This window comes from Zonotrichia leucophrys, chromosome 25 (genome assembly GCF_028769735.1).
Source record: "Zonotrichia leucophrys gambelii isolate GWCS_2022_RI chromosome 25, RI_Zleu_2.0, whole genome shotgun sequence".
NCBI classification, from domain to species: Eukaryota; Metazoa; Chordata; class Aves; order Passeriformes; family Passerellidae; genus Zonotrichia; species Zonotrichia leucophrys.
Genome location: NC_088194.1, coordinates 2,042,029 through 2,066,246, shown reverse-complemented (window position 1 = coordinate 2,066,246; position 24,218 = coordinate 2,042,029). Strand labels below are relative to the sequence as shown.

Below are 24,218 nucleotides of genomic sequence, written 5' to 3'. Positions count from 1 at the left end.
CTCTTCTCTTCTCTTCTCTTCTCTTCTCTTCTCTTCTCTTCTCTTCTCTTCTCTTCTCTTCCCTTCCCTTCCCTTCCCTTCCCTTCCCTTCCCTTCCCTTCCCTTCCCTTCCCTTCCCTTCCCTTCCCTTCCCTTCCCTTCCCTTCCCTTCCCTTCCCTTCCCTCTTTACATTTTTCCCTATTCCAAGCCCCTCACATCTCCCATCCCCATTCTGTCCCTCACCCCCACGCTGCTGCTGTTTACAGAGGAGCTGGGAAGAGCAGGAAAACTTTATTTAGACTAAAAAAATTCCATCAGCCAGCTAGAACAGCCTGGACGGCTCCAAAGCCCCTCCCTCCAGATTGTTCCACCTCCCTCTGGACTGACGGTGCCACGGGGAGTGCTGGGCACTGAAAATGAAGATTTTTCATCCATCTTCACGTCTCCTGCGAGGAAAACTCCAAACAATGTCCCCTGACGCCCCTTCCGCAGGAATCCTGCGAATGCCATCTCCTGGGCACGAGGCATTGTTCAGGGGAGAATCAGAGTCATTGCCTGCCTTGGATTAATTTCCCTCCTTGTTTCGCTTCCGCCTATTAAAGCTGGGAAATGACACAGCACATCCGAGCCCTGCTGACTTCAGCTGCACCTTCCTCCTTGGGCTGACCCCCCTGCACAGCACCAGGCTCGGGGTGCCCAGAGCATCCCTGGGATGGAGCCCCCTCAGCACAGCAAGGACCAGGAGCCTCCTTCTTCCTTCTTTTTGTCTCCTTTTCCTTCCTTTTTCCCTCTGGTTTGGTTCACACGTTGAGTTTTCCCTCAGGAAAGGTGTGCCTCCCTCGCTGCGCTGTTGTTGTGTTGAATTTTGGCCAAAAAAAAAATCTTTTCATGATTAAAAAATAAAGACATAAAAGTCGAAATATAAAGCAAAATAGGGATTTGAGGGAATAGGAAGCAAGGTTTTGGGATGGGAGATGGAAAAGCCCCCTTGGTCTGCCTCCTTTCTGTGGCTGTGATGGGTTTGTTCCGTGATGCCAGATGTGAAGAATCAATAAGAAAAAAGGCAAAAAGAAAAAAAAAAACAAACCAGGAGGAAAACAGCACAGTTTCCTTTTCCATCCAGAAACACAATTCCAGAGCTGCACCTGGGATGCAGGATGCTGCTGGAGGTTCCAGCTGGTCCCAGCCAGGCAGGAGCAGCTGTTTCCCCCTTTGGTGGCACATTTTATCCAGGCCCCTTTCTTTTCATGGATTCCCCAAGTTTTCCCAATTTTTACAAGTTTTAGACCATCACAGGCAGTTCTGGAGTCATTCCCAGCCCCGAGTCAGCGAATCCCACGCCAAGGGTTTGTCCATTCAACCCCATCTGATAAGCCAGAACCATCCTCAGGGATCCTCCTCGCCCCTTCCCTCCCCATTCCTTTCATCCCAGGATATTTTAACCCTTCCCTGCCCCCCCAGCGCCTCCTGGCTGAGCTGCCGACCCCAGCCCTGCTGGGATTCTTCACAGCGAGTTCAGATTTCTGCTTGGGTTGGGGTTTTTTGAGTTTCGTTGTTATTCTTGAGGAGGAGGGAGAGGAGGGTCTGGTGGGGAGGAGGATTTGAAGAGATTCACTTCCTGCTCAGCATTCCTGGGCATTTAACCCTTTGCCAAACATCTCCCTGCAGATGGGGGAAGCTCCTTCTGCAGAGCACAGGGGGGCTGGGAACCAGATTTGGGATGTGCTGGAAAAATTCTTCAGTTGGGTTCGCTCTGGTAGAAAAAAAAGTCTGCTTTGGGGAATTTTGGTTTAACATTGATTAGAATCTTTAAATCTACAGAAATCTTTGGTTTAAAATGAACAGGAGATAAGATGAGCTTTGAGGCCACTCCCAACCATGATTCCATGGCCCTGCACCCCAAATGAGAAATCCTCCTGTACTGTGCAAGGCTCATCTTGCTATTTCCTGGCTTTCTAAACTTCATCTTCAAGAGTGACCAAAATATTGATTTTACAGCTCTGTCTCTTCCTCTTCCCCTTTTCCTTCCTCCTCTGGTCTGCACCCATTTCCACCTGGATCCCTCCCACTCCTCACAGGAGCTCTGCTATCACCTTCTCCCTGGAGTGTTTTTACCCACTATAAAATAAAATAAATCTATGACCATTCATGTTTCTTCCTCCTGATGAAGAAACTGAGGCACGGGAAGGGGAAATGAAGCCAAGACAACAAAAATCCCCCAAGATTTTTACGGGAAGTCGGGAGCCACTCTGGCTCCCCGTCAGCATCTCTGCCTTCTCTCCCTGAGGAATTCGCTATTTATAGCTCTGCTCCGTTAGAACGTAATCAAAACCATCCTCTCTCCATATGAGAACTCATCCAGCGGCACTGACCCTCCCTGGGGGAAAACTTCCCGAGATTTGCGATTCAGCCGCCCGAAAACGCCTCTGCAAGAGGGAAACGGGGAAAGTTCCAGCGCACGGCTCCCGCTCAGCGCTCAGCCCGGGGCTGCTCCGCACAAGCCGGGGAGGTTTTCTCGGCACCAACGGGTTCCCTCCCACGGTACCGAGGAGCTTTGCTCGGCTCAGCCCCCCCGAGTCATTTCCTGCCTTCTCGGGGACCGAAAGCGCCGCGGAGCAGGAGCGGAGCCGCTCCCGCAGCCGGCACCCAGCGCAGGACGATGAATTTCTGCATCGCGGTGCTCCTGGTCCTTCAGTCCTTGCCGGGTAAACCAAAATTCCACGAGTTTTCCCCAGGGTTTTCTAAGGGCAGTTTGATTTTTAGCTCGCTGCTTTGATTATTTGATTATATTATTAATAATGTATTGTTATTATCTCACACTCCTGGGATGCTGCGGGGCAGTTGTGGGGGGAATCTGGAGGCTGAAAGATCTTGGGGGGATTTTCTTGGAGAAAGGGAAAAAAACCCGATGTAAATTACTGAAAGTTTCATAAAACCTCTGCTTGGAGAACAGTGGGATAGTGAACGTTTCACGCATTGTGTTCAAATCATTTGCAAACCCCAGCTGGGAGCTATTAGGAGACACAGAGAAAAAACCCCAACAGGATTTCCTGAGAGTTCTGTGGGCACTTTGAGGCGGGGAAGAGCAGAATCAGCGAATTGAGGGTGAAAAACCCCAATCTGGAGCTGCTTAGGGATGAGCACAAAGTTCCCCCATCTCTGGGAAGGTGAGACAGAGCAGCACCAGCTGAGGGGAACTGGAAACTGCAGCTCTTCCCCTTTCTTTTGTATTTTCTCTTTCACCGAAGGAACAGATTTGAACATGGAACACCAGCGAGGGGATTCCCAGCTGGAAACTCTTTTATTCTCTGTTATTCTTGTGGGACTGCAGTGTAAATAAGGAGTGACTTTCTGGGAAAGCTCCTCCAGAGCTCAAGGCTGCTGGAGCCCTGCCAAAGGAGCGTGGGAAGGAGCAGGATGGGGGCCAGGTCCCAATTTCAGCCCAAATTTCCCCAAAAACTCAGAGTGGGAGTGGGACAGGTCGAGGTGTGAGGCTGAGCTGTGTCCCTGCTGCAGAGCTCCAGTCCCAGCCTGGAATGTTCAGCCTCAGGCAGTGTTTTCAGAGAATCCCCTAATGAGGATTTGGGATTTGGGAAGTTTAGATTTTGGGATCTGGGCTTTCCCCCCAGGCTTTGCCAGTGCTGAGAAAATCAGGGATATGAGAAGGAGAAATGGGAGGGTTTGGAGAGGATCTGGAGCTACAGCTGGGCATGACTGACAGCATCACTCCAGATATTGATGGTGTCACTTAAAATGAAAATATTATTATACAAATTATCTTATTGGTGACTATGAGTATCAAACTATATTATTCCACATCTGCCATTCTCATGAGTATAATAGTGTATGAATTTGTGACTATTAGTTCATTAATATTCCCCATTAATTTGCTTTTAAAAATCCTCCCAAAACCCCAAGAAAACACACAGAACTTTGTGTTTGGAATAGGGAATGAGCCACTCCCTCCAACTGTGACAATGTCACAGGGGTCAGAATTTATTTATGGTGGCTCAGCCCTAAGAAAACATCAGGGTCCCTTGTGAGCCCTTACAGGCAGCTGGATCCTGGATGAGGGGCTGATCCCAGGGGAACAGCTGGATCCTGGATGAGCTCATCCCAGGGGAACAGCTGGATCCTGGATGAAGGGCTGATCCCAGGGGAACAGCTGGATCCTGCAGGAGAGGCTGATCCCAGGGGAACAGCTGGATCCTGGATGAGCTCATCCCAGGGGAACAGCTGGATCCTGGATGAAGGGCTGATCCCAGGGGAACAGCTGGATCCTGGATGAGGGGCTGATCCCAGGGGAACAGCTGGATCCTGGGTGAGGGGCTGATCCCAGGGGAACAGCTGGATCCTGCAGGAGAGGCTGATCCCAGGGGAACAGCTGGATCCTGCAGGAGGGGCTGATCCCAGGGGAACAGCTGGATCCTGCAGGAGAGGCTGATCCCAGGGGAACAGCTGGATCCTGGATGAGGGGCTGATCCCAGGGGAACAGCTGGATCCTGGATGAGCTCATCCCAGGGGAACAGCTGGATCCTGGATGAAGGGCTGATCCCAGGGGAACAGCTGGATCCTGCAGGAGGGGCTGATCCCAGGGGAACAGCTGGATCCTGGATGAGGGGCTGATCCCAGGGGAACAGCTGGATCCTGGATGAGGGGCTGATCCCAGGGGAACAGCTGGATCCCACAGGAGGGGCTGATCCCAGGGGAACAGCTGGATCCTGCAGGAGAGGCTGATCCCAGGGGAACAGCTGGATCCTGGATGAGGGGATGATCCCAGGGGAACAGCTGGATGGATCCTGGATGAGGGGCTGATCCCAGGGGAACAGCTGGATCCTGGATGAGGGGATGATCCCAGGGGAACAGCTGGATCCTGGATGAGAGGCTGATCCCAGGGGAACAGCTGGATCCTGGATGAGCTCATCCCAGGGGAACAGCTGGATCCTGGATGAGAGGCTGATCCCAGGGGAACAGCTGGATCCTGGATGAGAGGCTGATCCCAGGGGAACAGCTGGATCCTGCAGGAGAGGCTGATCCCAGGGGAACAGCTGGATCCTGGATGAGCTCATCCCAGGGGAACAGCTGGATCCTGGATGAGGGGCTGATCCCAGGGGAACAGCTGGATCCTGCAGGAGAGGCTGATCCCAGGGGAACAGCTGGATCCTGGATGAAGGGCTGATCCCAGGGGAACAGCTGGATGGATCCTGGATGAGAGGCTGATCCCAGGGGAGATCCAGCCCAGCTCTGGCTCCATCCCCACCACTGCATCTCTCACTTCCAGCACATCCACACCTAAAAATGAATAAAAACCCCAGCTCTGACCTCCCACACCTTTAGCTGGGATCTAATTGTGGGTCAGTCCCACAGGAAAGGGGTTTTGCCCAATGAAGCTTCCCATGACCCCACAACCCCGTGGTGATCCCTTGGTTGTTCCTTTGCTTTCAGGGAAGGCGGAGGTCGAGGATGAGGAGGAGGTCGCCCCGGATTTATTTGAATACATGACTCATTTAAGTGAGAAATGCCTTTTTTTTTTTTTTTTAAAGCATTTTTACCGTTTTCCACAAACCACAAGAGAGAGTTGGGATAACCAGGGCTGGGAAGGGATTTATCAGAGTTGTCCAGATTAATTTGGGGGGGAAAAGCTGGGTGATCACAACCCAGGACATGGGGGAAGGACTCACAGCCCATATTGGACAGGAACCCCCAGTCCCCATAGTGCCACCTCACCTGGAGCTGTTTCCATTCCAGGTGATTACTATTATTCCACAGAAGATTATTACTATGATAACGTCACAGCAACCCCTGCCACGTACGTGTACGAGTTTGATTCATATGAGGTGAGTTGGTATTCCCCTAAAAAACAGATTTTCCTCACCCAAATCTCTGCCACAAGGATGAATAAATGGATTAAAGCTGCTGAGTTTTAGACCACAGAAAAAACTGAGTTTGAGTAGAGTGTCCATGAACAGCAATCATGGGATGGTTTGAGTCAGGATTTATTTCTCCAGTTTGGAGAAATTCCTTGGGAATTCCTTGTTTTCCCAATTAAACACCATCAAACCATCCCAAGGAGGGATCTCTCTCTTAGGAGTTAATCCTACACTGTGATATTCCAGGTTATTTCTTTTTCTCCACACGCAGACAAACACCACTGGAGACATAGATTATGACAAGTTTTTTGCAGAATGGAATGACACCATTGAGCTTTCAGGATTACCTGACATAAATGTTCCAGGGGATGCCAAGGCCACTCCAGGGGATGCCAAGGACACTCAGGTGGGTGCCTGTCAGCTCTGCCACCGGCTTTTAGCACATGGGACTTTCTGACTGATTTCTTTTCCTTGGCTCACCAGGATTTTCAGGAGTCATTGGGATCGTCCCTGCAGGGCCACCTCACCCTCATCATCCTCCTCAGCTTCCTGGGTCTCCTGCTATGACCCCCAGACTCCTCCTCCCAAGGTACTCTGGGATTCCAACAGTCCAAGTGTGTCCTTTAACCCAGGGGAATGCAATTCTTTCTGAAGCAGCAACTTTCCAAAACAATGGGAAGATAAGAAGCCCTTCCAGGCAGATAAGAGCCCATCCAGCTGTGACCCCAGTGATGGCCTGCAGAGGCTTTCCAGGGCGTTTTCCCAATGACCTTGGCACTCAGTGGGACCTTCACTGCTGTGAGCAACCAGCACCCAAACACTCTGTTCCATAAATCCCTGGGATGGTTTGGGTTGGGATGAACCTCACAGAGCAGCTGGTTCCACCTTCCTGCCCAGGTTCCTCCAAAGCTCCATCCCACCTGGCCAAGCTTTCCCACATCCCAGGAACCCTCCAAGCCCCGTCCCACCACTCTCTGCTCACCTTCTTCCTTCATTCCAGACCTTGTGGCTGGGATGGTGACCAGGACACTGCCAGGTGTTGATGATGAAATCCTCTCCATGAGGTGTTGTCTCTGTTCTGGAATTTCTGCTGAGATTTTGTGGCTGAAGGTTTTGGTGAGAGCAGCTCAGCAATCCTTCAGGCCTTTCCTGTTTCCTCGGATTCTGCTGTAAATAAGAACCTCTGCCAATAAAACCCCCAACACCTGGTGCATGGTGTCTCATGGTAAATAATCCAGAACTGGAATAACAAATGCAAACAATGTGTGCAGTGCTTGTCCCATCAAGGGATCTTCTCCAGCCTCTAAACCCAGGAGCTTCCAACTTTGTTTCTTCCAGAACTGCTTATTTTCCACAAACACCCACAATATCTGGGAGAAGATGGACCAGAAAACCTCCAACCCCACCATGGAGAGCAAACCATCACAGCAATGGGTGGTTTTGGTCAGGAAATCAGAGTTAAATTCCTTTTTGGGGAAGAAAAAAGTGCAATCCCACACTCGGTGCCTGTGTTGCTTTTCCTTGGGAGAGTTAACGGGAAGGAGAGATGGAAAATTGGCCCAGGTGTACCCAGGACAAACGAGGCTGAGTCAAGGGATGCTGAAGGAGACTCGTGGTGGTCACAAATCCCCAGAGCCCTCGGATCCCTCCTGAGCCCTCCCGGATCCCGGGGGAATCTCCCGAGCTGCCAGGGCAGGTACAAAGAAGAAAACTTTTGTTATTTACAAAGGCTGGAAGCGGGCTCAGAGCGAGACCGGACGCGCTGCCTGGCAGTGCCACCTCCTGGCTTTGTGCTGCCACCAAGGTGGATCGAGAAAAGCCAAGAACGCCCCGGAAAATGGTTCAGGATCACACAGCAGTGAGATTTCCAACCCTGGAGTGGAGTAAAAAAGCAATTAAAGGAAAATAAAAGATGTGGATGAAGGTTATGAGTTTATTTTTACAAACCATCCCTCTAATGCAGACTCAGAAAATAAAGCAGTTTGTTGTAACCTGACCTAAATATACATTGAATCACTCCCAAATCCTAAAACCAAATCTTCACCTTCCAGTGGTGTTTTGGGACAGCAATGGCCAAACACACCATGGATGGACAGCTGGACATGCCCTCCCTGCTCCCAAAGCTGGGAATATTCACCCAAACCTCTTTAACCCCAAAGTGACACCATCCTCCTGGTTCTTTCACAAGCTCCTTTCCCAGATTTACCCTTTTCCCCCCACTCAGAGGGTGGTGGTGTCTCCATGAGCAGCCACCCAGCCCTCCTGGCAAACCCCTGGGATAAGCAGCTTTAACACAAAGAGGATTTTCCCTGCAGTTGTGAGAACCTTTCCCAGTTACCTCCTGGTAGGAAGCGAGCAGAAAGCTCTCCAGGTCTCTGGTGTTTTCCAGCAGCTCCTTATCAAACCATCTCAGGGAAATATTTTCTCCATGGAGTTTACAGAAAGCTGTAACAAACCTAGATTCCCATGTTGGGTTGTTGGTTTTTGTTTTTTTTGATTCTGTCACCATGCTGCCAAAATGTTTCCGGTTATTTGTGTCTCCAAAGTTAAAAGAGTCAATATGTAAATATTTACAACTGCTTGTCCCACAATTGTCCCGCCTGGGCATGAGGGATATCAGTGGCTCATAGGCTCTTTTCAAGGATCATTTTCCAGGAGAAAAGCTTCAACAGAGAAGCATTCATCCATTATTAATTTTAAATAGGAAAATAATTTCCATAGGGATATAAATCCCATCTATCCACCTGGGGAGATCTAAATTACATATATCCAACTAGAGGGAAATATAAATCCCATCTGTCCACCCCAAGGGGGTTATAAATCCTATATATGCAACCCGAGGGGGATGCAAATCCCATATATCCACACAGAGTGGGATATGAGCCTCATATATCCTTCCTGAGCAGCTCAGATTTTAGGAACTGAGCTATTCCCCAGATGCGTGAACCTGCTTCCCCTCCCTGATGTGTTGTCAGTGCTGGCAAATTAAGTAAAAATAACACAAATTCGCAAAAGCCGCTGAACCTTATGGTGTGTGAGACCCCCGTAAGCCCCCGGAGCCCACTCGGAACACGAAGCTCCGGGGGCGGCCCCACGGGCAGATCCTTCCCGAAGCCGCGCGGTGGGCACGGCCCCCACAGCGGAGCACGGCCGGGGACGGCCGCGACCCCCGGCCCGACCCCGCAGCGGCCGCGACCCCCGGCCCGGCCCGGCCCCGCCAGAGCTGCGATCCCCGACCCGCGCCCACCCCACAGCTGCGACCCCCGGCCCGGTGCGGCCCCCACAGAGCCGCGACCCCCTCAGAGCCGCGACACCCTCAGAACTTCGACACCCAGCTCGGTGCGGCCCCCACAGAACCGCGACCCCCGACCCCCGCCCACCCCAGAGCCGCGGCCCCGGCCCCAGCTCCGCCCCCTCAGGGCCGGCCTCGCCTCCGGCCCCGCCCCTCCCGCTAGGGCGCGCGCACCCGCCGGCCCCCGCGCGCGAGCACAAACCCCGCCCCCGCGCGTCCTGACGGGCAGCTCGCTCGGCCAATAGCGCGGCACCCCCCGCGCCAATGATGGTGCAGCGCGGGGAAGCCCCGCCCCGGGGCGGGGCGTGGCCGGGGGGGGGCGCCATGCGCCGTGTCATGGAGGCGCAGTGTGCGGGCGGCCATTGACGGTGCCGGAGCTGCTGCGGAGCGGCGCGGCCGGGGCGGCCCCGGCGACCCCCGACCCACTCCCGGCGCGCTCCCGGCGCCCGCCGCAGCCGCAGCGACCCTCGCGGCCGCTCTAGGCCACCCTCCCTCGCCAGTGCGGAACCGCGGGAGGGGGGGCAATGGAGATGAAGAAGCGCATCAACCTGGAGTTGCGGAACCGGGCCCCCGAGAAGGTGAGGGGCGGCGGGGCCGGTGGGGCGCGCTCCCCCCGCCCCGTGGGGCCGTCGCTGCCGCCTCGGGCCGCGCAGGCCCGGCGGCACCGCTGCCGAATCTGGGTCAGCCGTGGCGCAGGGCCCGGCGGGGCGCGGGCGGCGCTTCCGGCGCGGCCCCGGGACCCGCGGCCCCCCCTCATTCCCCCTCCGCCTCCTCTCTCGGGGTGCCCCGAAGTTCCCGGGGGGCGCGGCGGCCTCGGCTTCCCCCGACGTTAATCCGCCGCTTCCCCCGGCCGCAGTAAACAGGTCACGGCGGCGGCCCCGGCCGCGGCCCGTCGCTCATCCCGGCGCCTTTAATTAGTATAATTAACGTTCTTTCCCGCGCCCGCCGCCCCGTGGGGGGTCCCCATACCCCTCCCGCTTCCCTCCTTTCGCGCTTCCAACTTTCAATTTCTTAGGAAAGAGCCCAAAAAAATAAAAATATTTTTTAAAAAAGCCCCGAGCCGCTGGCGAGGCGGGAGCGCACGTGCGCGCCGGGCCCCGCGCTGCCCCCGCCGCCTCCCGGGGCTCCCGAGCATCGCTCCCCGCTCCGCTAATGAAGAAACCCGCGCCCGGTTCTCCCCAGGAGTAAAGTCCGGAGACTTTCGCTTTCCCTGACCCGCCGCACGTGGGGTTTTTTGGGGGGGAAAAAAACTGCCCGAAAGTGTTGGTTTAACGCGCCCGGCGGTGTTTGGGGTGGCAGGTACTCGGAGAGGCCTCGTCGCGCTGCCAGCTGGGGATGGAGCTGGGATCCTCCCTCTCCTCCCGGCAGCTTGCCTTAAAATTTGGTGTCTGTATGGAATAATGGGAGTCTTTTAATGAATAAATAAAGTAATAGTGGGAAGCTGGCCTCGTGTGCTAGGGGTCGGCAGCACTCCCAAAATTTTGTTAGCGTGCATGGAAAAGTCACCTTGTGCCTGTCCTTTGCCAAGTGGATGTTCCACTCTAGATAAAATAATTTAAAATTAATTGGCTGCTTCTTGTTGCTGCTTCTCCAAGTATGCAACCTGTATTGATTATGAAGGAAATTATTTATTGGGGCTCCATTAACCTCTAGGAATCTCTGGTAAAATAATCTGGAGGCAGAAGGTTTTAAGTTCAGAGGGAAACTGGTTTTATGAGTTTGGTTATGCACAGTTAAATGATGAGGAGAAGTCAGCAGTTGGTTGGCTGCAGTGCTTCTGTGGGGAGCTGTATGATGGAGTTTTGGGGTGAGGTGGCTGTTTTTGCAAAGTTTAATGCATGCTTAGAGAACAGGAAACTACTGCATAATTATTCAATTAGGTGGGTGTTGATGATTTCAGGGCAGAAATCCGCTATGATTTGAAATGAAACCCCAAACCTGCAGGCACTGCCCTGTCCCTGGGGTGGGTTTGGGTGAATTTGCTGCTGTGATCCCACGTGTGCCCCGATTGCAGGTGACAGAGTTGGTGCTCGATAACTGCCGCTCCAGCAACGGCGAGATCGAAGGGCTCAATGACTCATTCAAGGAGCTCCAGTTCCTCAGCATGGCCAATGTTGAGCTGACGTCCCTGGCCAAGCTGCCCACGTTGAGCAAGCTCCGGAAGGTCGGTGCCTTTGGGGTGGCAGAGCCATGGTTGCACCTTGTAGCACTCATGGTTGGACTTCTGTGGTGCTGAAGGTGTTTTGTGGGCATCTAAAATGTATTTTTAAGAATTTAAATTGTTTTGGGTGTTTCCAGTTAATTATGATGAGCTGGGTTTGGTTTTTGGTCAGTGATTCCTGAGGCTGTAACTGCTTGGATGATGTGAAAATACAGCTATGCCTTGGTAGGAGGCTCTTGGGTCACCCAATTAACTCCAGTCCTGGTAACTTAAAACTGAGGTGCCCAAACCCATGAGACTTTAAAGAACAGTTTATAATTCTCAACTTAAAGGAACTTTTTAACACCTAAAGCTTTTTACCTTGGGTGAGTCTCCAAAAGTGATTACATTTTTAAAGGGAGAACAATTAACAATGATGCAGCTGATTCTGAGGCTGAAAATCTATTTAACAATGATGCAGCTGGTTCTGAGGCTGAAAATCTATTTGTTAATTCCTTTTTTTCCTGTCCAATAGCTGGAGTTGAGTGACAATGTCATTTCTGGAGGCCTGGAGGTCCTTGCAGAGAGATGTCCTAATCTCACATATCTAAATCTAAGTGGCAACAAAATCAAAGATCTTGGCACTGTGGAAGCTCTTGTGAGTATGAAATGGGAGGGGCTTTGGGGAGATGTAATAAATACTATTTTTTATCAAGAACCTTTTAATATTTTTGCAGTGTATTGATAAAATCTCGTGGTTGATAGACTCAGTGCCATGGTTATAGGACAGCATGTGGAACCCCACTGCTGGAAAATGGGATGGGATGTCCCAAATCAGAGATGGTTGGGCTTGGTTTGTCTTTGAAGGAAAAGTGGCCAAGGTGTGATGCTGATTCCTCTGTGCTTGTTGGTTAAGGTGTGTTTGTGTTTATTTGTCTGCTGAGTTTTCATTAAAATGTGAAGGTGTGATACAGTGAGGAAGAGGAGGGAGCTGCCAGTGGTGATCCATTCACCCATTTTTCTGGATGATTCTGTCCAAAATTGGGCTCTGCACATTTAACCCAACCCCAAAGGTTGGAAATTATTCCACACAAGTGCCTTTGGTGGGGATTTGGCTGCTGCCAGCAACTTGGACTGAATTTGAGGGAGAAAATTCAAACTAGAAATGAAAGATGAGGATAAAGTAAATTATTGGGTTGTCACCCTGCTGTATCTGGGAGCACCACAGGAAAAAAACCAAATATTTTCATTTATTTTCAGCAAAATCTGAAGAATTTGAAGAGTCTTGACCTGTTCAACTGTGAGATTACAAACCTTGAGGACTACAGGGACAGCATCTTTGAGCTGCTCCAGCAGATCACATACCTGGATGGGTTTGATCAGGAGGACAACGAGGCACCAGACTCAGAAGATGATGATGATGGTAATTTCCTGAAACAAACTGGGGGAATTGGACTAAAGATACTTTTGCAAAGACACAAATATTCTTGTTGCCAGCAGTAAAGCCCTTTGTGACACTGAGTGATACAGAGCAAGGGGACATGCACACTGTTTTGGATAAAAAATTACAATTTTACAGGGTTTTGTAATGTTTTCAGGTCCCTGCTTCAGTATAATACAAATTTTAGCTCCAAAAGCACACCTAGTTCCTTTTGGTCCCAGCTTGGTTGCAGTCCTTAAGGGGGCTCTTAGGGCTGGCAGGATTTTGTATTTGCAGCTGCTTCAGACATCAAAAGTTTTGCCTGAAGCTTGTGATGGAAAAACACTGGGAGTCTTTCTTAGAGCAAAAAATGACAAAATTTAACTTGGTTACAATCATGGTAATTTCCCATGTGTTGCCTGGATGTAGAAAAAAAAATAAAAATCCCCAAATCCCTTCAGGAAAAATGCTATTAGGGCAAGCCCAGCCTGCTGTACTCAGAGAGGAGAGAATGGAACTGAATTTCTGGTCTCATATGTGTGCCCTTCACTGCAGAGGGGGATGAAGATGATGATGATGATGAGAATGAAGCTGGGCCTCCAGGAGAATATGAAGAAGATGATGATGAAGATGATGGAGCTTCAGATTTGGGCGAAGGTGAAGAGGAGGAGGAAGTTGGTCTTTCATACCTGATGAAAGAAGAAATTCAGGTAAAGTTTGTAAATGCTGCCAAGTGCAGGAGGCAAAGAGAAGCTCCTGTGGGGTTCTGTGGTTACAGAAAACACTTCTGGTACAGTTCCCAGAGAACAGAAAAAGGCTTTCAGGAGGTGATGAGTGGAGTTCTTGCAGCTCTAAACTGATCACACAAATTACAGGACAGCAGTGAAGCCCTGGGTGCTGCTCAGGTCCTCCCCTCCTGCAGGGAACCTGCCTGGGGTGGGGTTTGTGCCCCAGAGCAGCCCCCCCATTTGGGATTGAAGGGGATTTGGGGTTCCTGTGCCCAGCCACTGCTGGTTCTTTGATAAGAGTTTATTTCCTGCCAGGGAGTTCATGTGGGGTGGGTTTAATTCCAATATTCCAAAAGCCACTATCAGAGGTTTATTTCCCCATTTTGATTTGTCACACTCCCCTGTGTACAAAATTCCACCAAGCACAGGGATATAAAAACAAGACTTGGGTTTGTTGAATTCTCTGGAGCTGATTGTAATTCATTTACATTCCTCATCTATCAGCTTTAAAACAAGACAAAACCCCCACAAAAACTCACTTGTTTTCACAGAGTTATGCACCTTTTCCTCCAGGCCCTTACTGTGGGTTCAAAGGCAATCTAGAGCTGCTGGCATCTCTATCACAGTTAAATTTTCAATAACTTTGAGCTGGCTTAAAGAAGTGAACAGTGAGGAAAAGCAAATAAATGAGTCTCTGGGGCTGGCTGATGTCCTAGTGGGGAAATTGCAGGGAATTCCTGGATTTCTGCTTGGGATCATTGTGGAAACAAGACTTCAATAAACAGCAATTGTAAAAATACCTCCCAATTTTTGTACAGGATGAAGAGGATGATGATGACTATGTTGAAGGAGGTGATGAGGAGGAAGAAGGTAAGTGCTCAAGGATTGAAGTTGTGACTGAAACAATCAATTCTCTATAATTCTTTGTGTGTTTAGGGCATGCACATTAACACAAAAACAAAATTAAAGTGAGGAAGAAACAAGAGTTTTCTGAAAGGAAAGGCACTGTCTGCTGTGCAGTTGGAAATTGTTCTTTGATGTGGAGAGGAGTGGGGCTCTGCTGTGCATCTTGTTATTTACAAACATTGAAAATATCCCTCAAAGGCACCAGAGTCTCCTCTGGCAGCCAGGAGCAGCTGGAGCTTTCCCTTTATCCAGCTTCTCCAGAAGCAATCCTGGGACAAAGTTCTGTTTGCAAGAAGTGGCTTACTGGAGTATTTTTTAATAAGTTTTTTCATTAAAAATTCCACATCTTTCTAAAGACGAAATCCCAGAATTTCTCCTCAGCTGAGCTCCCATCTCCTCCACGTGCTGGGCTCAGTGGAGCAGGTTTGGGAGCTGGATTTTCCACTTGCAAAAACAATATTTCTGAAGGAGCAGTGTGAATTCTTCACTTTGTACAAATCCTGGAGTCAGGATTGGGCCACTGGACTGGCTGGGGCAGCATTGCACTGCAGGCTCCCACCAGCAGAGAGCACAGCACACCACCCAAATCAGCCCTTGGGCACTGGAAAACAGAGATATTCCACAGCACAGAACCTAAATCCAGCCCTTGGGCACTGAAAAACAGAGATATTCCACAGCACAGAACCTAAATCCAGCCCTTGGGCACTGAAAAATAGGGATGTTCCAAAGCACACGACCCAAATCCAGCTCTTTGCCACAGAAAGTTCAGGGATCTTGTGCAGGATCGTGGCTGTGATGTTCTGTCCCTTTGCCACAGAAATCCCAGGGATGTTTTGCAGAATCCTGGGCTGGGATCTTCTGGCTTTTTGGCACAGAAATCCCAGGGATTTTGTGCAGGATCCTGGACTGGAATATTCCACAGCACAGCACCCAAATCCAGCTCTTTGCCACAGAAATCCCAGGGATGTTCTCCAGGATCCTGGGCTGAGATCTTCTGGTTCTTTGGCACAGAAAATTCAGGGATTTTGTGCAGGATCCTGGGCTGGAATGTTCTGGCCCTTTGGCACAGAAATCCCAGGGATGTTCTCCAGGATCCTGGGATGGATCCCAGAATGTTCTCCAGGATCTTCTGGCCCTTTGACACAGAAATCCCAGGGATATTCTGCAGGATCCTGGGTTGGGATGTTTTGGCTCTTTGGCACAGAAAACCCAGGGATTTTGTGCAGGATCCTGGGCTGGGATTTTCCACAGCACAGCACCCAAATCCAGCTGTTTGCCACAGAAATCCCAGGGATGTTCTCCAGGATCCTGGGATGGATCTCAGGATGCTCTGGCCCTTTGCCACAGAAAATTCAGGGATTTTGTGCAGGATCCTGGGCTGGAATGTTCTGGCCCTTTGGCACAGAAATCCCAGGGATGTTCTCCAGGATCCTGGGATGGATCTCAGGATGTTCTCCAGGATGTTCTGGCTTTTTGGCACAGAAAACCCAGGGATGTTTTGCAGGATCCTGGGCTGGATGTTCTGGCTTTTTGGCACAGAAAACCCAGGGATGTTGTGCAGGATCCTGGCCTGGATGTTCTGGCTTTTTGGCACAGAAAACCCAGGGATGTTGTGCAGGATCCTGGCCTGGATGTTCCATCAGGAACACCCCTGCACCCCACACACTCTCCCCATTCCCCTCCTGTTCTCCATGGACAGACCATCATGGGCTCTGTGTGTCCCTCTCTCCTTAGCAGAGGGAGTCCGAGGGGAGAAGAGGAAACGAGAGCCCGAGGATGAAGGCGAGGAAGAGGAGGATTAACTTGCAGGACCAGACTCTCCAGTTGAGGAAGACGCAATAGTGATTATGCAGCTCTGTATGTCCATGTACCATAGATGTCCTGACAGAAATCCTATGTTAACTTTTTATAGCAGAAGTGTGGTTTTACTATTCCTGCCCCTTTTATCATTCCAGATAAGCTCTGATAGCCCATAGGGAACCTTCTGTAGAGAACAATTTTCAGCCCTATAATCACTGAAGCCATTGGCAAATTCCCCCCACCAGACTTTTCTTTGGAGCTCTTTCATTTCGTACAATCTTGCTGTGTTGGTCATTGTTAGCCCTGAATCCAACCCCATGTCCCATGGGTTTAATATTGGGAGTTTTCATTCAAGATTTTCAAGTTTTTGTGCTTAAAAAGCTGAACTGAAAAGTGCTCTACAGCAAATTCCCCACTCTCTGTTAAATCAGTTGACTCTAGGCCAAGTTTTCCATGGATTCAACTGGAAACCCCTAACTAGATGTCACCCATGTTTCAGTTTTTTAAAAGGTGACTCCTGTGATTTTTTTTTTTTTTTCAAGGTTCCTCTCTATTTTGGGTATTCCAGGGTAAAGCCTCAGTGGGTTTCAGAAGATGTTTTTGTTTTCCTGCTTGCTCCAATGTTCAGTGTTTGGAGTATCCACTAGAGACCTTCAAAGGTGTATTTTGGCAAACTGAAAGAGTTGTGATCCTTACAGGGTTGCAATCCATAAATTTTCCCCCAAGTCCATTGTCACTGCAGGTATTAACAAAGCAATTAATGTGTAGTTTTAAACCTTTTTGCCAGAAATCTTTGTTGAACTTTCACTCACTTTGCTCTTGCATTGTCATTCTGGGAATTCTGCACCACTCATGGCTATAAAATGTATAAAATAGATGAAATATGCATTTCTGATGCAGAAGTGAACGGGTAACTCCTCCAAGCGTGTTGTTTTCCACCCCCAGCTTTTCTAGAAATGTTGAAGGGAAGAATTGAACCCAGGTTGGCCTTTCTCTGCACTTCACCTCTTCAGCTGTTTAAATCTGGCTGTAAAACACCCAGTTTGTGTGTAACAGTTGGGAATGTTTGGGGGTTTATATTGAGTGGCTGCAGAGAGAGCATGAGGGATGTGCAGAGAGGCTTTTATAATTCCTAATAGCAGCCTTTATAATCCCTAATCTGCCCCAATCTATCATCCTTTCCTGTTGGAAACAAATTTTCACTTCCAGCATTCCTCCTTCAGGCGTGACCTGGCTCTCACACAGCAGTGGTGGTGTCACACTGACTGACATCAGTCTCACACAGGTTCCTGAACCAAATATCACACACAGCTTTATTGCAGAGACGTATTTTTGTATCTGTCCTGGCTGCCAGAAACTGGGGAGAGCCTGCAGGTGGGAGGAGGGAGATCCCTGGGTCTAAGAGAGTCAGTCCCTCATCACCTGGTTCCCTGTGGGATGTTCCTGTAGGAATTTCAGTGTGACCTCCAGCTCTTGGGTGGAGTTTAGATCACGCAGGGTTGAAGTTCTGCAAAGCCCCACTCACTCCCTGTGTGTGTGGTTTTATTCCCCCTCACAACTAGAGCCTTAACTCTGGGTTTTTCCTGAACCTTCCCAGCCTCAAAAGCAGAGTCTGGTGGTGCACTGGGGAACAACTGACTCCTTGGGCTTTGTGCTTTTGAAAGGATATCTCTAAAGACACTAGAGAAGCTGTGGTGAAACTTCCTTTGCAGCCACAACCAAGCCCTGTGTTTGTGATGAGTCCTGGCTGGGTCAGTGCATGGTTGTCATGTCCTGAAGGCTCTGGGCGAGGCACTCACTCCGTGCTCAGCTTTGAGAGAAAAAAAATGTTTTTTCCCATCCTTTTGCTTCTTGTCTTTAGATTGAAACTTGTTATTTATAAGTGTGTATGTTAGAGCACCTCCATGTCAGGGTTTTACTTAACTGTTACTGATGCAGATAAAATTAGTTTTAAATGGAAGAAGAAGAAGAAGAAAAAAAAAAAGAGTCTATTTTGATGGATTAAAATAATGTGGGTAGTGGGCTTGTTTGGGTAAGCAAGACCAGAGCTCTGAGGGGTGACAGCCCTTCCCTAGGCCAGACTTCCCACTCCCCAAACAGCCACAGTTCCACCACGTGGAACCTGAGCCCCTCACGAACCCCAGAATCTGTCCCAGTGTCACCGTCCCCGTCCCGTGTCCTCCGCTCGGCATGCAGCAACAGCGTTTTTTAACGAGGAATTCAGAGCCTCCAGATAACTTTTGAAACTTTTTTGCTTGGTGGGTGGTCTTTTCATGCAAATACGTCAGGGTGGGTTTTATATTTTGTAGAGGTTTTGTCCTATTTTAATGCTCTTTGTATGGCAGTCTGTATATAGTGTGGTTTGGTTCCTTCTCCGACTCTTTCCTGAAACTTTGGAGTAACTGATTTTGTGCAACTGTGTTTTGAATAAAGCCATGACAGTGTTAAATTAAAGACAACAGCCCTGCAGCACTCTTCTGGTAACTTTTAGTTGTAACAAAACATGTTTCCTCCCCATGTGTGCTGTAAATTTTAAATTAAAAAGTTTTCAAACCGAATTATTTCAAATAAATTGAGACTATTGTATTGGATTACTTCTCGGGGTATGTCCACCTGTGGGAAGGAATGAAGTAAGGGAATTTTCTTTCTGGTTGTGGAAATCTGCAGAATGGTGTGTGTTTCTGGGGGTGGAATTTGGATTTGTGGTACTTGAGTCCTTGGTAACATTGGAACAGTCGAGAAAGGATGTTCTGGAAAACCTGAATGGTTCCCTGAGTGTTTCCAGGTGAGTTTAACACAGATGTCATAGAATCAGAGTCTGGGTGAGTCCTGAGATTTGATTTTCACAGGTCCTGCCTTGTGCCCAGCAGCCTGAGCCAAGTCTGGTGCTGAAATATTCCTCACACAAGAACAATGTTTAAAAAAACCCTGCTGCTCCTCCCGAGCTAGAGAAAGCATTGTTTTATCTTGGGATTAGTCCAGCATTCCTGGCAAAAATCCCTTGGATGCACTTGAGAAAGCCCTTGGCAAACAGGCTTTTCTGCTGCTGGATGAGCAATTAGGCAAGAAATGGGTGGTGACTTTCTGGGATATTTAATTTAGTTTTAAAGGGTGGAGAAGAATTGCTGTTCCAGCTGAAGCCCCACGTCTGTACCCTCTGCACCCATTTCCCACTGGATCTGGGGCCAAACAGAACCTAAATTTTGGGATGACTTTAAACAAATTAAATCCATCTTTTGGGGCTGCAGGTGGGTGAAATAAAACCAGGCTGTCACGCAGTACTTTGATGGCAAAGGACAAAGCTCCAGAGGTGTGTGGGCACATTCAAAGCCAGGAAAAACCTGCTGTGTGGCTGTTGGGTTCTTCAGCTCCCCATCATGTAGAACCAGCTCTCCCTGCCCCAACCTCTGCTTCACACAACGCCAGGCACCTGTCGCTCCCGGTGTCTAGAGATGGAATTGGGCAGGGACCCAGGGATGCGGCCGCTACCCGCGGTCCAGCAGCGCCCTCGCCCTGCACAGCCCCCCCGCCCTCCATTTTGTTGCAGTGAGGGGAAGCCGTGCCGGCGGGCGGCTTCCTCCATCCTGCTCCTTCCTCCTCCTCCTTCTCCTCCCGGGGCTTTTGTCTTGTTGTGCCCCTTCTCGCTCCCTCCTCGGGCCTTATCTCCCCCTCCCACTGGTACTCTTTCCCCTCCTTTTCCTTCCTCAGGGCTCGGCCGCCATTCCCCCAGCCCGGGCACCCTCCTGAGGGGGCGCGCGGGCCCCCGAGCGCGGGAAACCGCGACCCACGGGGCTCCCCGGCTGCGGCCAGCAGGGGCCGAGCCGCGACCCCGCCGCTGATTGGCTGAGATTTGCCGCAGTTCCGCCCCTCCGCCTTCCCGCCACCCGCGCGCGCCGCGCCCCGCCCACGGCCCCTCAGGCCCCTCACGGCGGCGCTGAGGGAGAAGCTGCCCCCAAAGTCTCATTTCCACCCCCAAAACAGCCTCTGCTCCCACCCGAAATGCCCCATTTCCACCCCAAAGCCTTCAGGAGAGGCTTTTCCCCTCAGGTAGTGTGAACTTTATTGCGGTGGTGGAAAACAACGCGGTTCAGAGGCCAAGCGGAGAAAAAAACCCGAAAATACAAACCGTGATGCTGAAGGTGGCTGTCAACGTCGGCGTGAGGAAGGGTAAATTCAGCCAGGATTTGGTACAAATGCACCGGGTGAAAATAGGAAGAAATTCCTCATAAAATTCTTCAGGTTGCCTAGTTAATCCCAGTAGCAAGGGAACTCCAAAGTTTGTGTTTTCAAGCAGCTCCTGCTGCCATGTAGTTCCTAATGTCCCCCAAATTGCTCCTGCTTTCACAGGGCAATGTGGCCTATGCAGGTTCCAAGGCAAATCGTCCCCTTTTCCAATTACATCCCTACATCCCATTGCCCATTTCCACGTTAATTCAACCCAGCCACAGTTCTGAAGGGATTTGGGGTTATTTTTGTGACCAAGGTGCCTGGGTCAGGGGAGTGAAGGTCTGGGGCTCCCACAGATCAGACTTCCAAAAAAGAGAGGTTTTGTTTGGTATGAAATGTGACCAAGAATTCCTAGAACTATCTCTTGTCACTCCTGCACTATCCATAATGACCAGTTAGCCTTTTTGTCCCTTTATTCTCCCTCAAATTAAATTAATTTTAAAAACCTCATGCTGCCGAGGATATAAACCCCAAGGATCTCTCAGTGCCTAACCCGCAGGCAGCTCACTTTCAGCTTTACTCATCTATATTTTTTTGTGAGAATGGGGAAGCCAACATTCCAGTGGAATCCCATGAATTCAGGAATTTGGCCTTGGAGAAAACTGTAAAATCCTTTGAACTGCTTGATGGTGTAATGAGAAGTCTCAGAATGAAAACTGCCCCATTTTCCAGCAAACAGAGCTGTTGTTGATTTTGGCAGCAGAGCTGCTGTATGCTAAAAATACACCACTTTCACTGGTCATACCCATTGCAAAGGTCTGAAGCAAAGAACGAGATCTGAATTTATGAGGTAGAAAATGATGCTTGAATTATTTTTATCCATTTCTGAGCCTCACAGTTGTGCCAGGGGTTGCTCTGTCACGTTAGATGTGCACACTCGTGTTCTCCATTTGCTTCATCGATCGCTGGCACAAATGGAGAGTCAGGAATGCAGCTCCCCCAGGGTACCAAAACCCATGGGATGGGACAGAGAGAGTCAGGGACAGCAGCTGCTTGAAGCAGGACATGGAAAATGTCCCTCTGCAGAGCCTGGGGCTGGGAAATTCCTGTTGGGGAACACTCCTCTGGTTTTAAACTTTAATATTACAGTTCATAGTATGCTTGGTTTCTGCTTTGAGTGTGTCTCATTAAAAAAATAATAAAAATGACCCCCCAAAAATAGCCAAGGAAAGTCCTTCCTATTGCTTCTAATTTAATTGGCACAAATGAGGGAGAATCCAAAAATAAATGTTTGGCCACAACAGCAAACCAGCAGAAAACCACAGGACATTAAAACCAGGAACTCCTGGCACTGAGAAAAGAATCCTGTTCTAGGAACAAAATGACCCCAGAGTGTGGGTTCATGTTGGAAAAGGAGCTGATCTCTCCTGTGTGAATGGAACAGTTTCACACAGGGTGTTTGAGGGGCATTTCCTTCTAGTCTAGTGTTAATTTAAATAAAATAATCTTGTGCTGACTGGGGAGCAGCCAGCCAGAGCTCCCCAGCATTGCTTTGGTGAAGCACTGATGTCTTCTGGCCATTTGTGAGGGGCTTGCTCACATCCTTGTCCCTGGCAATGTTGAGGACATGCAGGAATCGTGTTTAATTAGGAATCTGAGGCTGGAAGGGAGCTCCTGGCTAATGGTGAATTGAAATGAAAGTGTCCCTGCAGCAAGTGCCTCTCTGCACTCATTTCAGAGTCACATCTGTGTCTCTCAGCTTCATCACCACGATGAGTCATAATTATTGTGCTTTAAAGTGTGTGCTGTGGTGTTTCTTGTACGCCCCGTGTGTTTGAGTGAGCTCCCCTGTCACAGCACCACCCAGCTGGAGTGAATGGGGTAATTTGTGTTCCTGGAAACCAGGAACATCTTCAGTCTTTTCTTTCATCAGCATCGCTGTCGGGGGATCCGCACCAAACCTGGAGGATCAGCCTTGGGAATTCAAGTCCTGCCCTGTTTTGTGTAAGTCAGAAATGTATTTAAGGGTGTAATTGAGTGCTGACTTTGTAATGCCAAACTCTGGCTGTGCTCACACCCACCCCTACTCCTGCTGCAGTCGTGCAGCTCCAAAAGCTTCTGCTGTTCAGTTCTGGGTTTGAGGTGTGCTCTGAAGCACAGACTTGTGCAGATGAGAATGTTTTCAGACTTGTGCAGATGAGAATGTTTTCTCTCTGATGATCTGCTGAGGGCTATTTCCATCTCAGTCATGCAGGGCTGGGGGGGTGGATGGCTGCTGCTTGTTGATGAAATCTCCTACATTACCATACTACACCAATTAATGAGGTTATTCCTGAGAGAGCCCTTTAGTTCCCACAATCATCCAGAGTTCCTCCTCATTCACATCCCTGCACAGACCACATCACTCTGCAAGCAACAGGAGGAATGGAAGGGGGAAGGAATATTCACCTCTCTCTGCTCTGGGGTTCTGGAGGCTTCAGTTGCTGCAGAATTTCTGCGTGGATGTTAAACATTCTCACTACAAAGAAAACCCCCAGATCAAAAAGTATTTCCTAGAACAGAGTGAGGAATCCCAGAGAAAACAGGAACAATCAAATGCCCACAAACTGGTTAAACTTGGGAATTCTCCTGTGCATCCCAATGCAAGTTTTTGAAGTGCTTTAGTAAACTTCCCAAATCACTTTTTCTCCTCCCTCCAACACACGTGGATTTCTAAAAATGTGCTTCCAGTGTGAATCAAACAGGTCTGGATCAAAGCTAGGGCTGCCTGGCTGGGGTGCCACTCGGGTTTGCTGTTCTTGGATGTGTTTTCCTGTCAATCCGTGCTCCTCCTTCCCACGAGGGAAGGGAAATGTTCAATCATTGCAGTTCCACGGGTGGCTGCTCCGTAGGAACGCGTTCCCCGATCCTCCCGGTGAGCTCGGGATCGCAGAAAGCCTGGATGGGAGAACGAGCACTAGAGGGCACAGCGCGACCGGCAACGAGGGGGAGGCAGAGCGCGGCTGTCGCTGAGCTGCCTTCCCCCACCGAGAGTGACTCCTTAAAATGGCATCTCTGAGAAGGTGCTGGGAGATGAGGCCCTGCAGAGGTTGTGGTGCACTGGGATTATCAAGAGCACGCAGGTTGAAGAGTGAACAGAATTTTGTTAAGCACAGGAAGGAGTCAAAGACAGAAAATACAGAAAATCCATGGTTGGATTGACTGAGCTTGGTGGGTTTGTGCTGTTCTTTGCACTGGGTGCCATGGAAGTTTGGTAATGACAAACTTTCCTGATTTGTTTCCCAAAAAACCAAGATTTCCCAACATGATTTGATTTCTAGAAACCTGGAAGGAAAAATGCCAGGAGGTGCAGCTCTTCCATTTCCTTCTGATTTCATTTCCCTATACCTCCTCCAGTAACATCAATAATTTTATAAGTGATATAAAACATTTCCAGAAAGCATGAAGCCCTCAGGATCCTCTGCCCAAACCAACTCCTTCCTTCCCTCCCAGTGTTTCAGCGAGATTGTTTGGATAATTCAGGGTGCCAGATGGCTGTAAATATGTTCACAATCCTCCTTCCCCTGCTCCCTCCTCCCCGGCACCCTCCCTGCTCTACCCAGCACTGAGCACCTGCTCTGTTCCCATTTGGAGTCTCCCTTCTCCCCTCTGGAGCTAAACTGGCACTGCTGCTTTGTATTTTCCCTTGAAATGAAAATCTTTGGGACTGTTTTGTGCCAGGGAATACTGAATATTTCCCTCCCTGTCACTTGCACCATCAGTTAATTGAGAAGGTGGCATCAGCTCCCTTCCTGCAGGAGTTCTGAGCTGAAGGTGCTGCTCACCTGCTGGGAACTGCAAGGGAGGAGCAGCTTCTGCCTTTTTGGAGCACTTGCTCACCCTTGGCATGGGGTGAGGGCACACAGACCAGGGTGA

General features: G+C 49.7%; 1 protein-coding gene and 1 long non-coding RNA gene across 3 annotated transcripts; one reads left to right on the top strand and one right to left on the bottom strand.

Moving 5' to 3' along the window:
- Nucleotides 1-5,124: 5,124 nt before the first annotated feature.
- Nucleotides 5,125-9,034, bottom strand: LOC135457873 (uncharacterized). 2 transcript variants are annotated; one of them, XR_010442788.1, is made up of 4 exons: nucleotides 8,189-9,034; nucleotides 7,576-7,723; nucleotides 6,833-7,017; nucleotides 5,125-5,272 (listed from the first exon to the last, which is right to left on the bottom strand). It is a non-coding gene; the product is annotated as an uncharacterized LOC135457873 (long non-coding RNA). The 2 variants fall into 2 exon arrangements; XR_010442787.1 differs by having other exon boundaries at nucleotides 6,833-7,723.
- Nucleotides 9,035-9,461: 427 nt separating this feature from the next.
- ANP32E (acidic nuclear phosphoprotein 32 family member E) lies at nucleotides 9,462-18,727 on the top strand. Its single transcript, XM_064732479.1, has 7 exons — nucleotides 9,462-9,720; nucleotides 11,157-11,306; nucleotides 11,818-11,940; nucleotides 12,543-12,705; nucleotides 13,258-13,412; nucleotides 14,249-14,300; nucleotides 16,071-18,727. The coding sequence occupies exons 1-7, from the start codon at nucleotides 9,667-9,669 to the stop codon at nucleotides 16,136-16,138; spliced, it is 765 nt and encodes a 254-aa protein (XP_064588549.1). The 5' UTR covers nucleotides 9,462-9,666; the 3' UTR covers nucleotides 16,139-18,727.
- The last annotated feature ends 5,491 nt before the right edge of the window (nucleotides 18,728-24,218 follow it).

Coding starts and splice junctions, on each gene's coding strand:
- ANP32E (XM_064732479.1), top strand. CDS start 9,667: ATGGAGATGAAGAAGCGCATCAACCTGGAGTTGCGGAACCGGGCCCCC. Junction 11,307..11,817: donor CGTTGAGCAAGCTCCGGAAG/GTCGGTGCCTTT, acceptor CCTGTCCAATAG/CTGGAGTTGAGTGACAATGT. Junction 14,301..16,070: donor AGGTGATGAGGAGGAAGAAG/GTAAGTGCTCAA, acceptor CTCTCTCCTTAG/CAGAGGGAGTCCGAGGGGAG.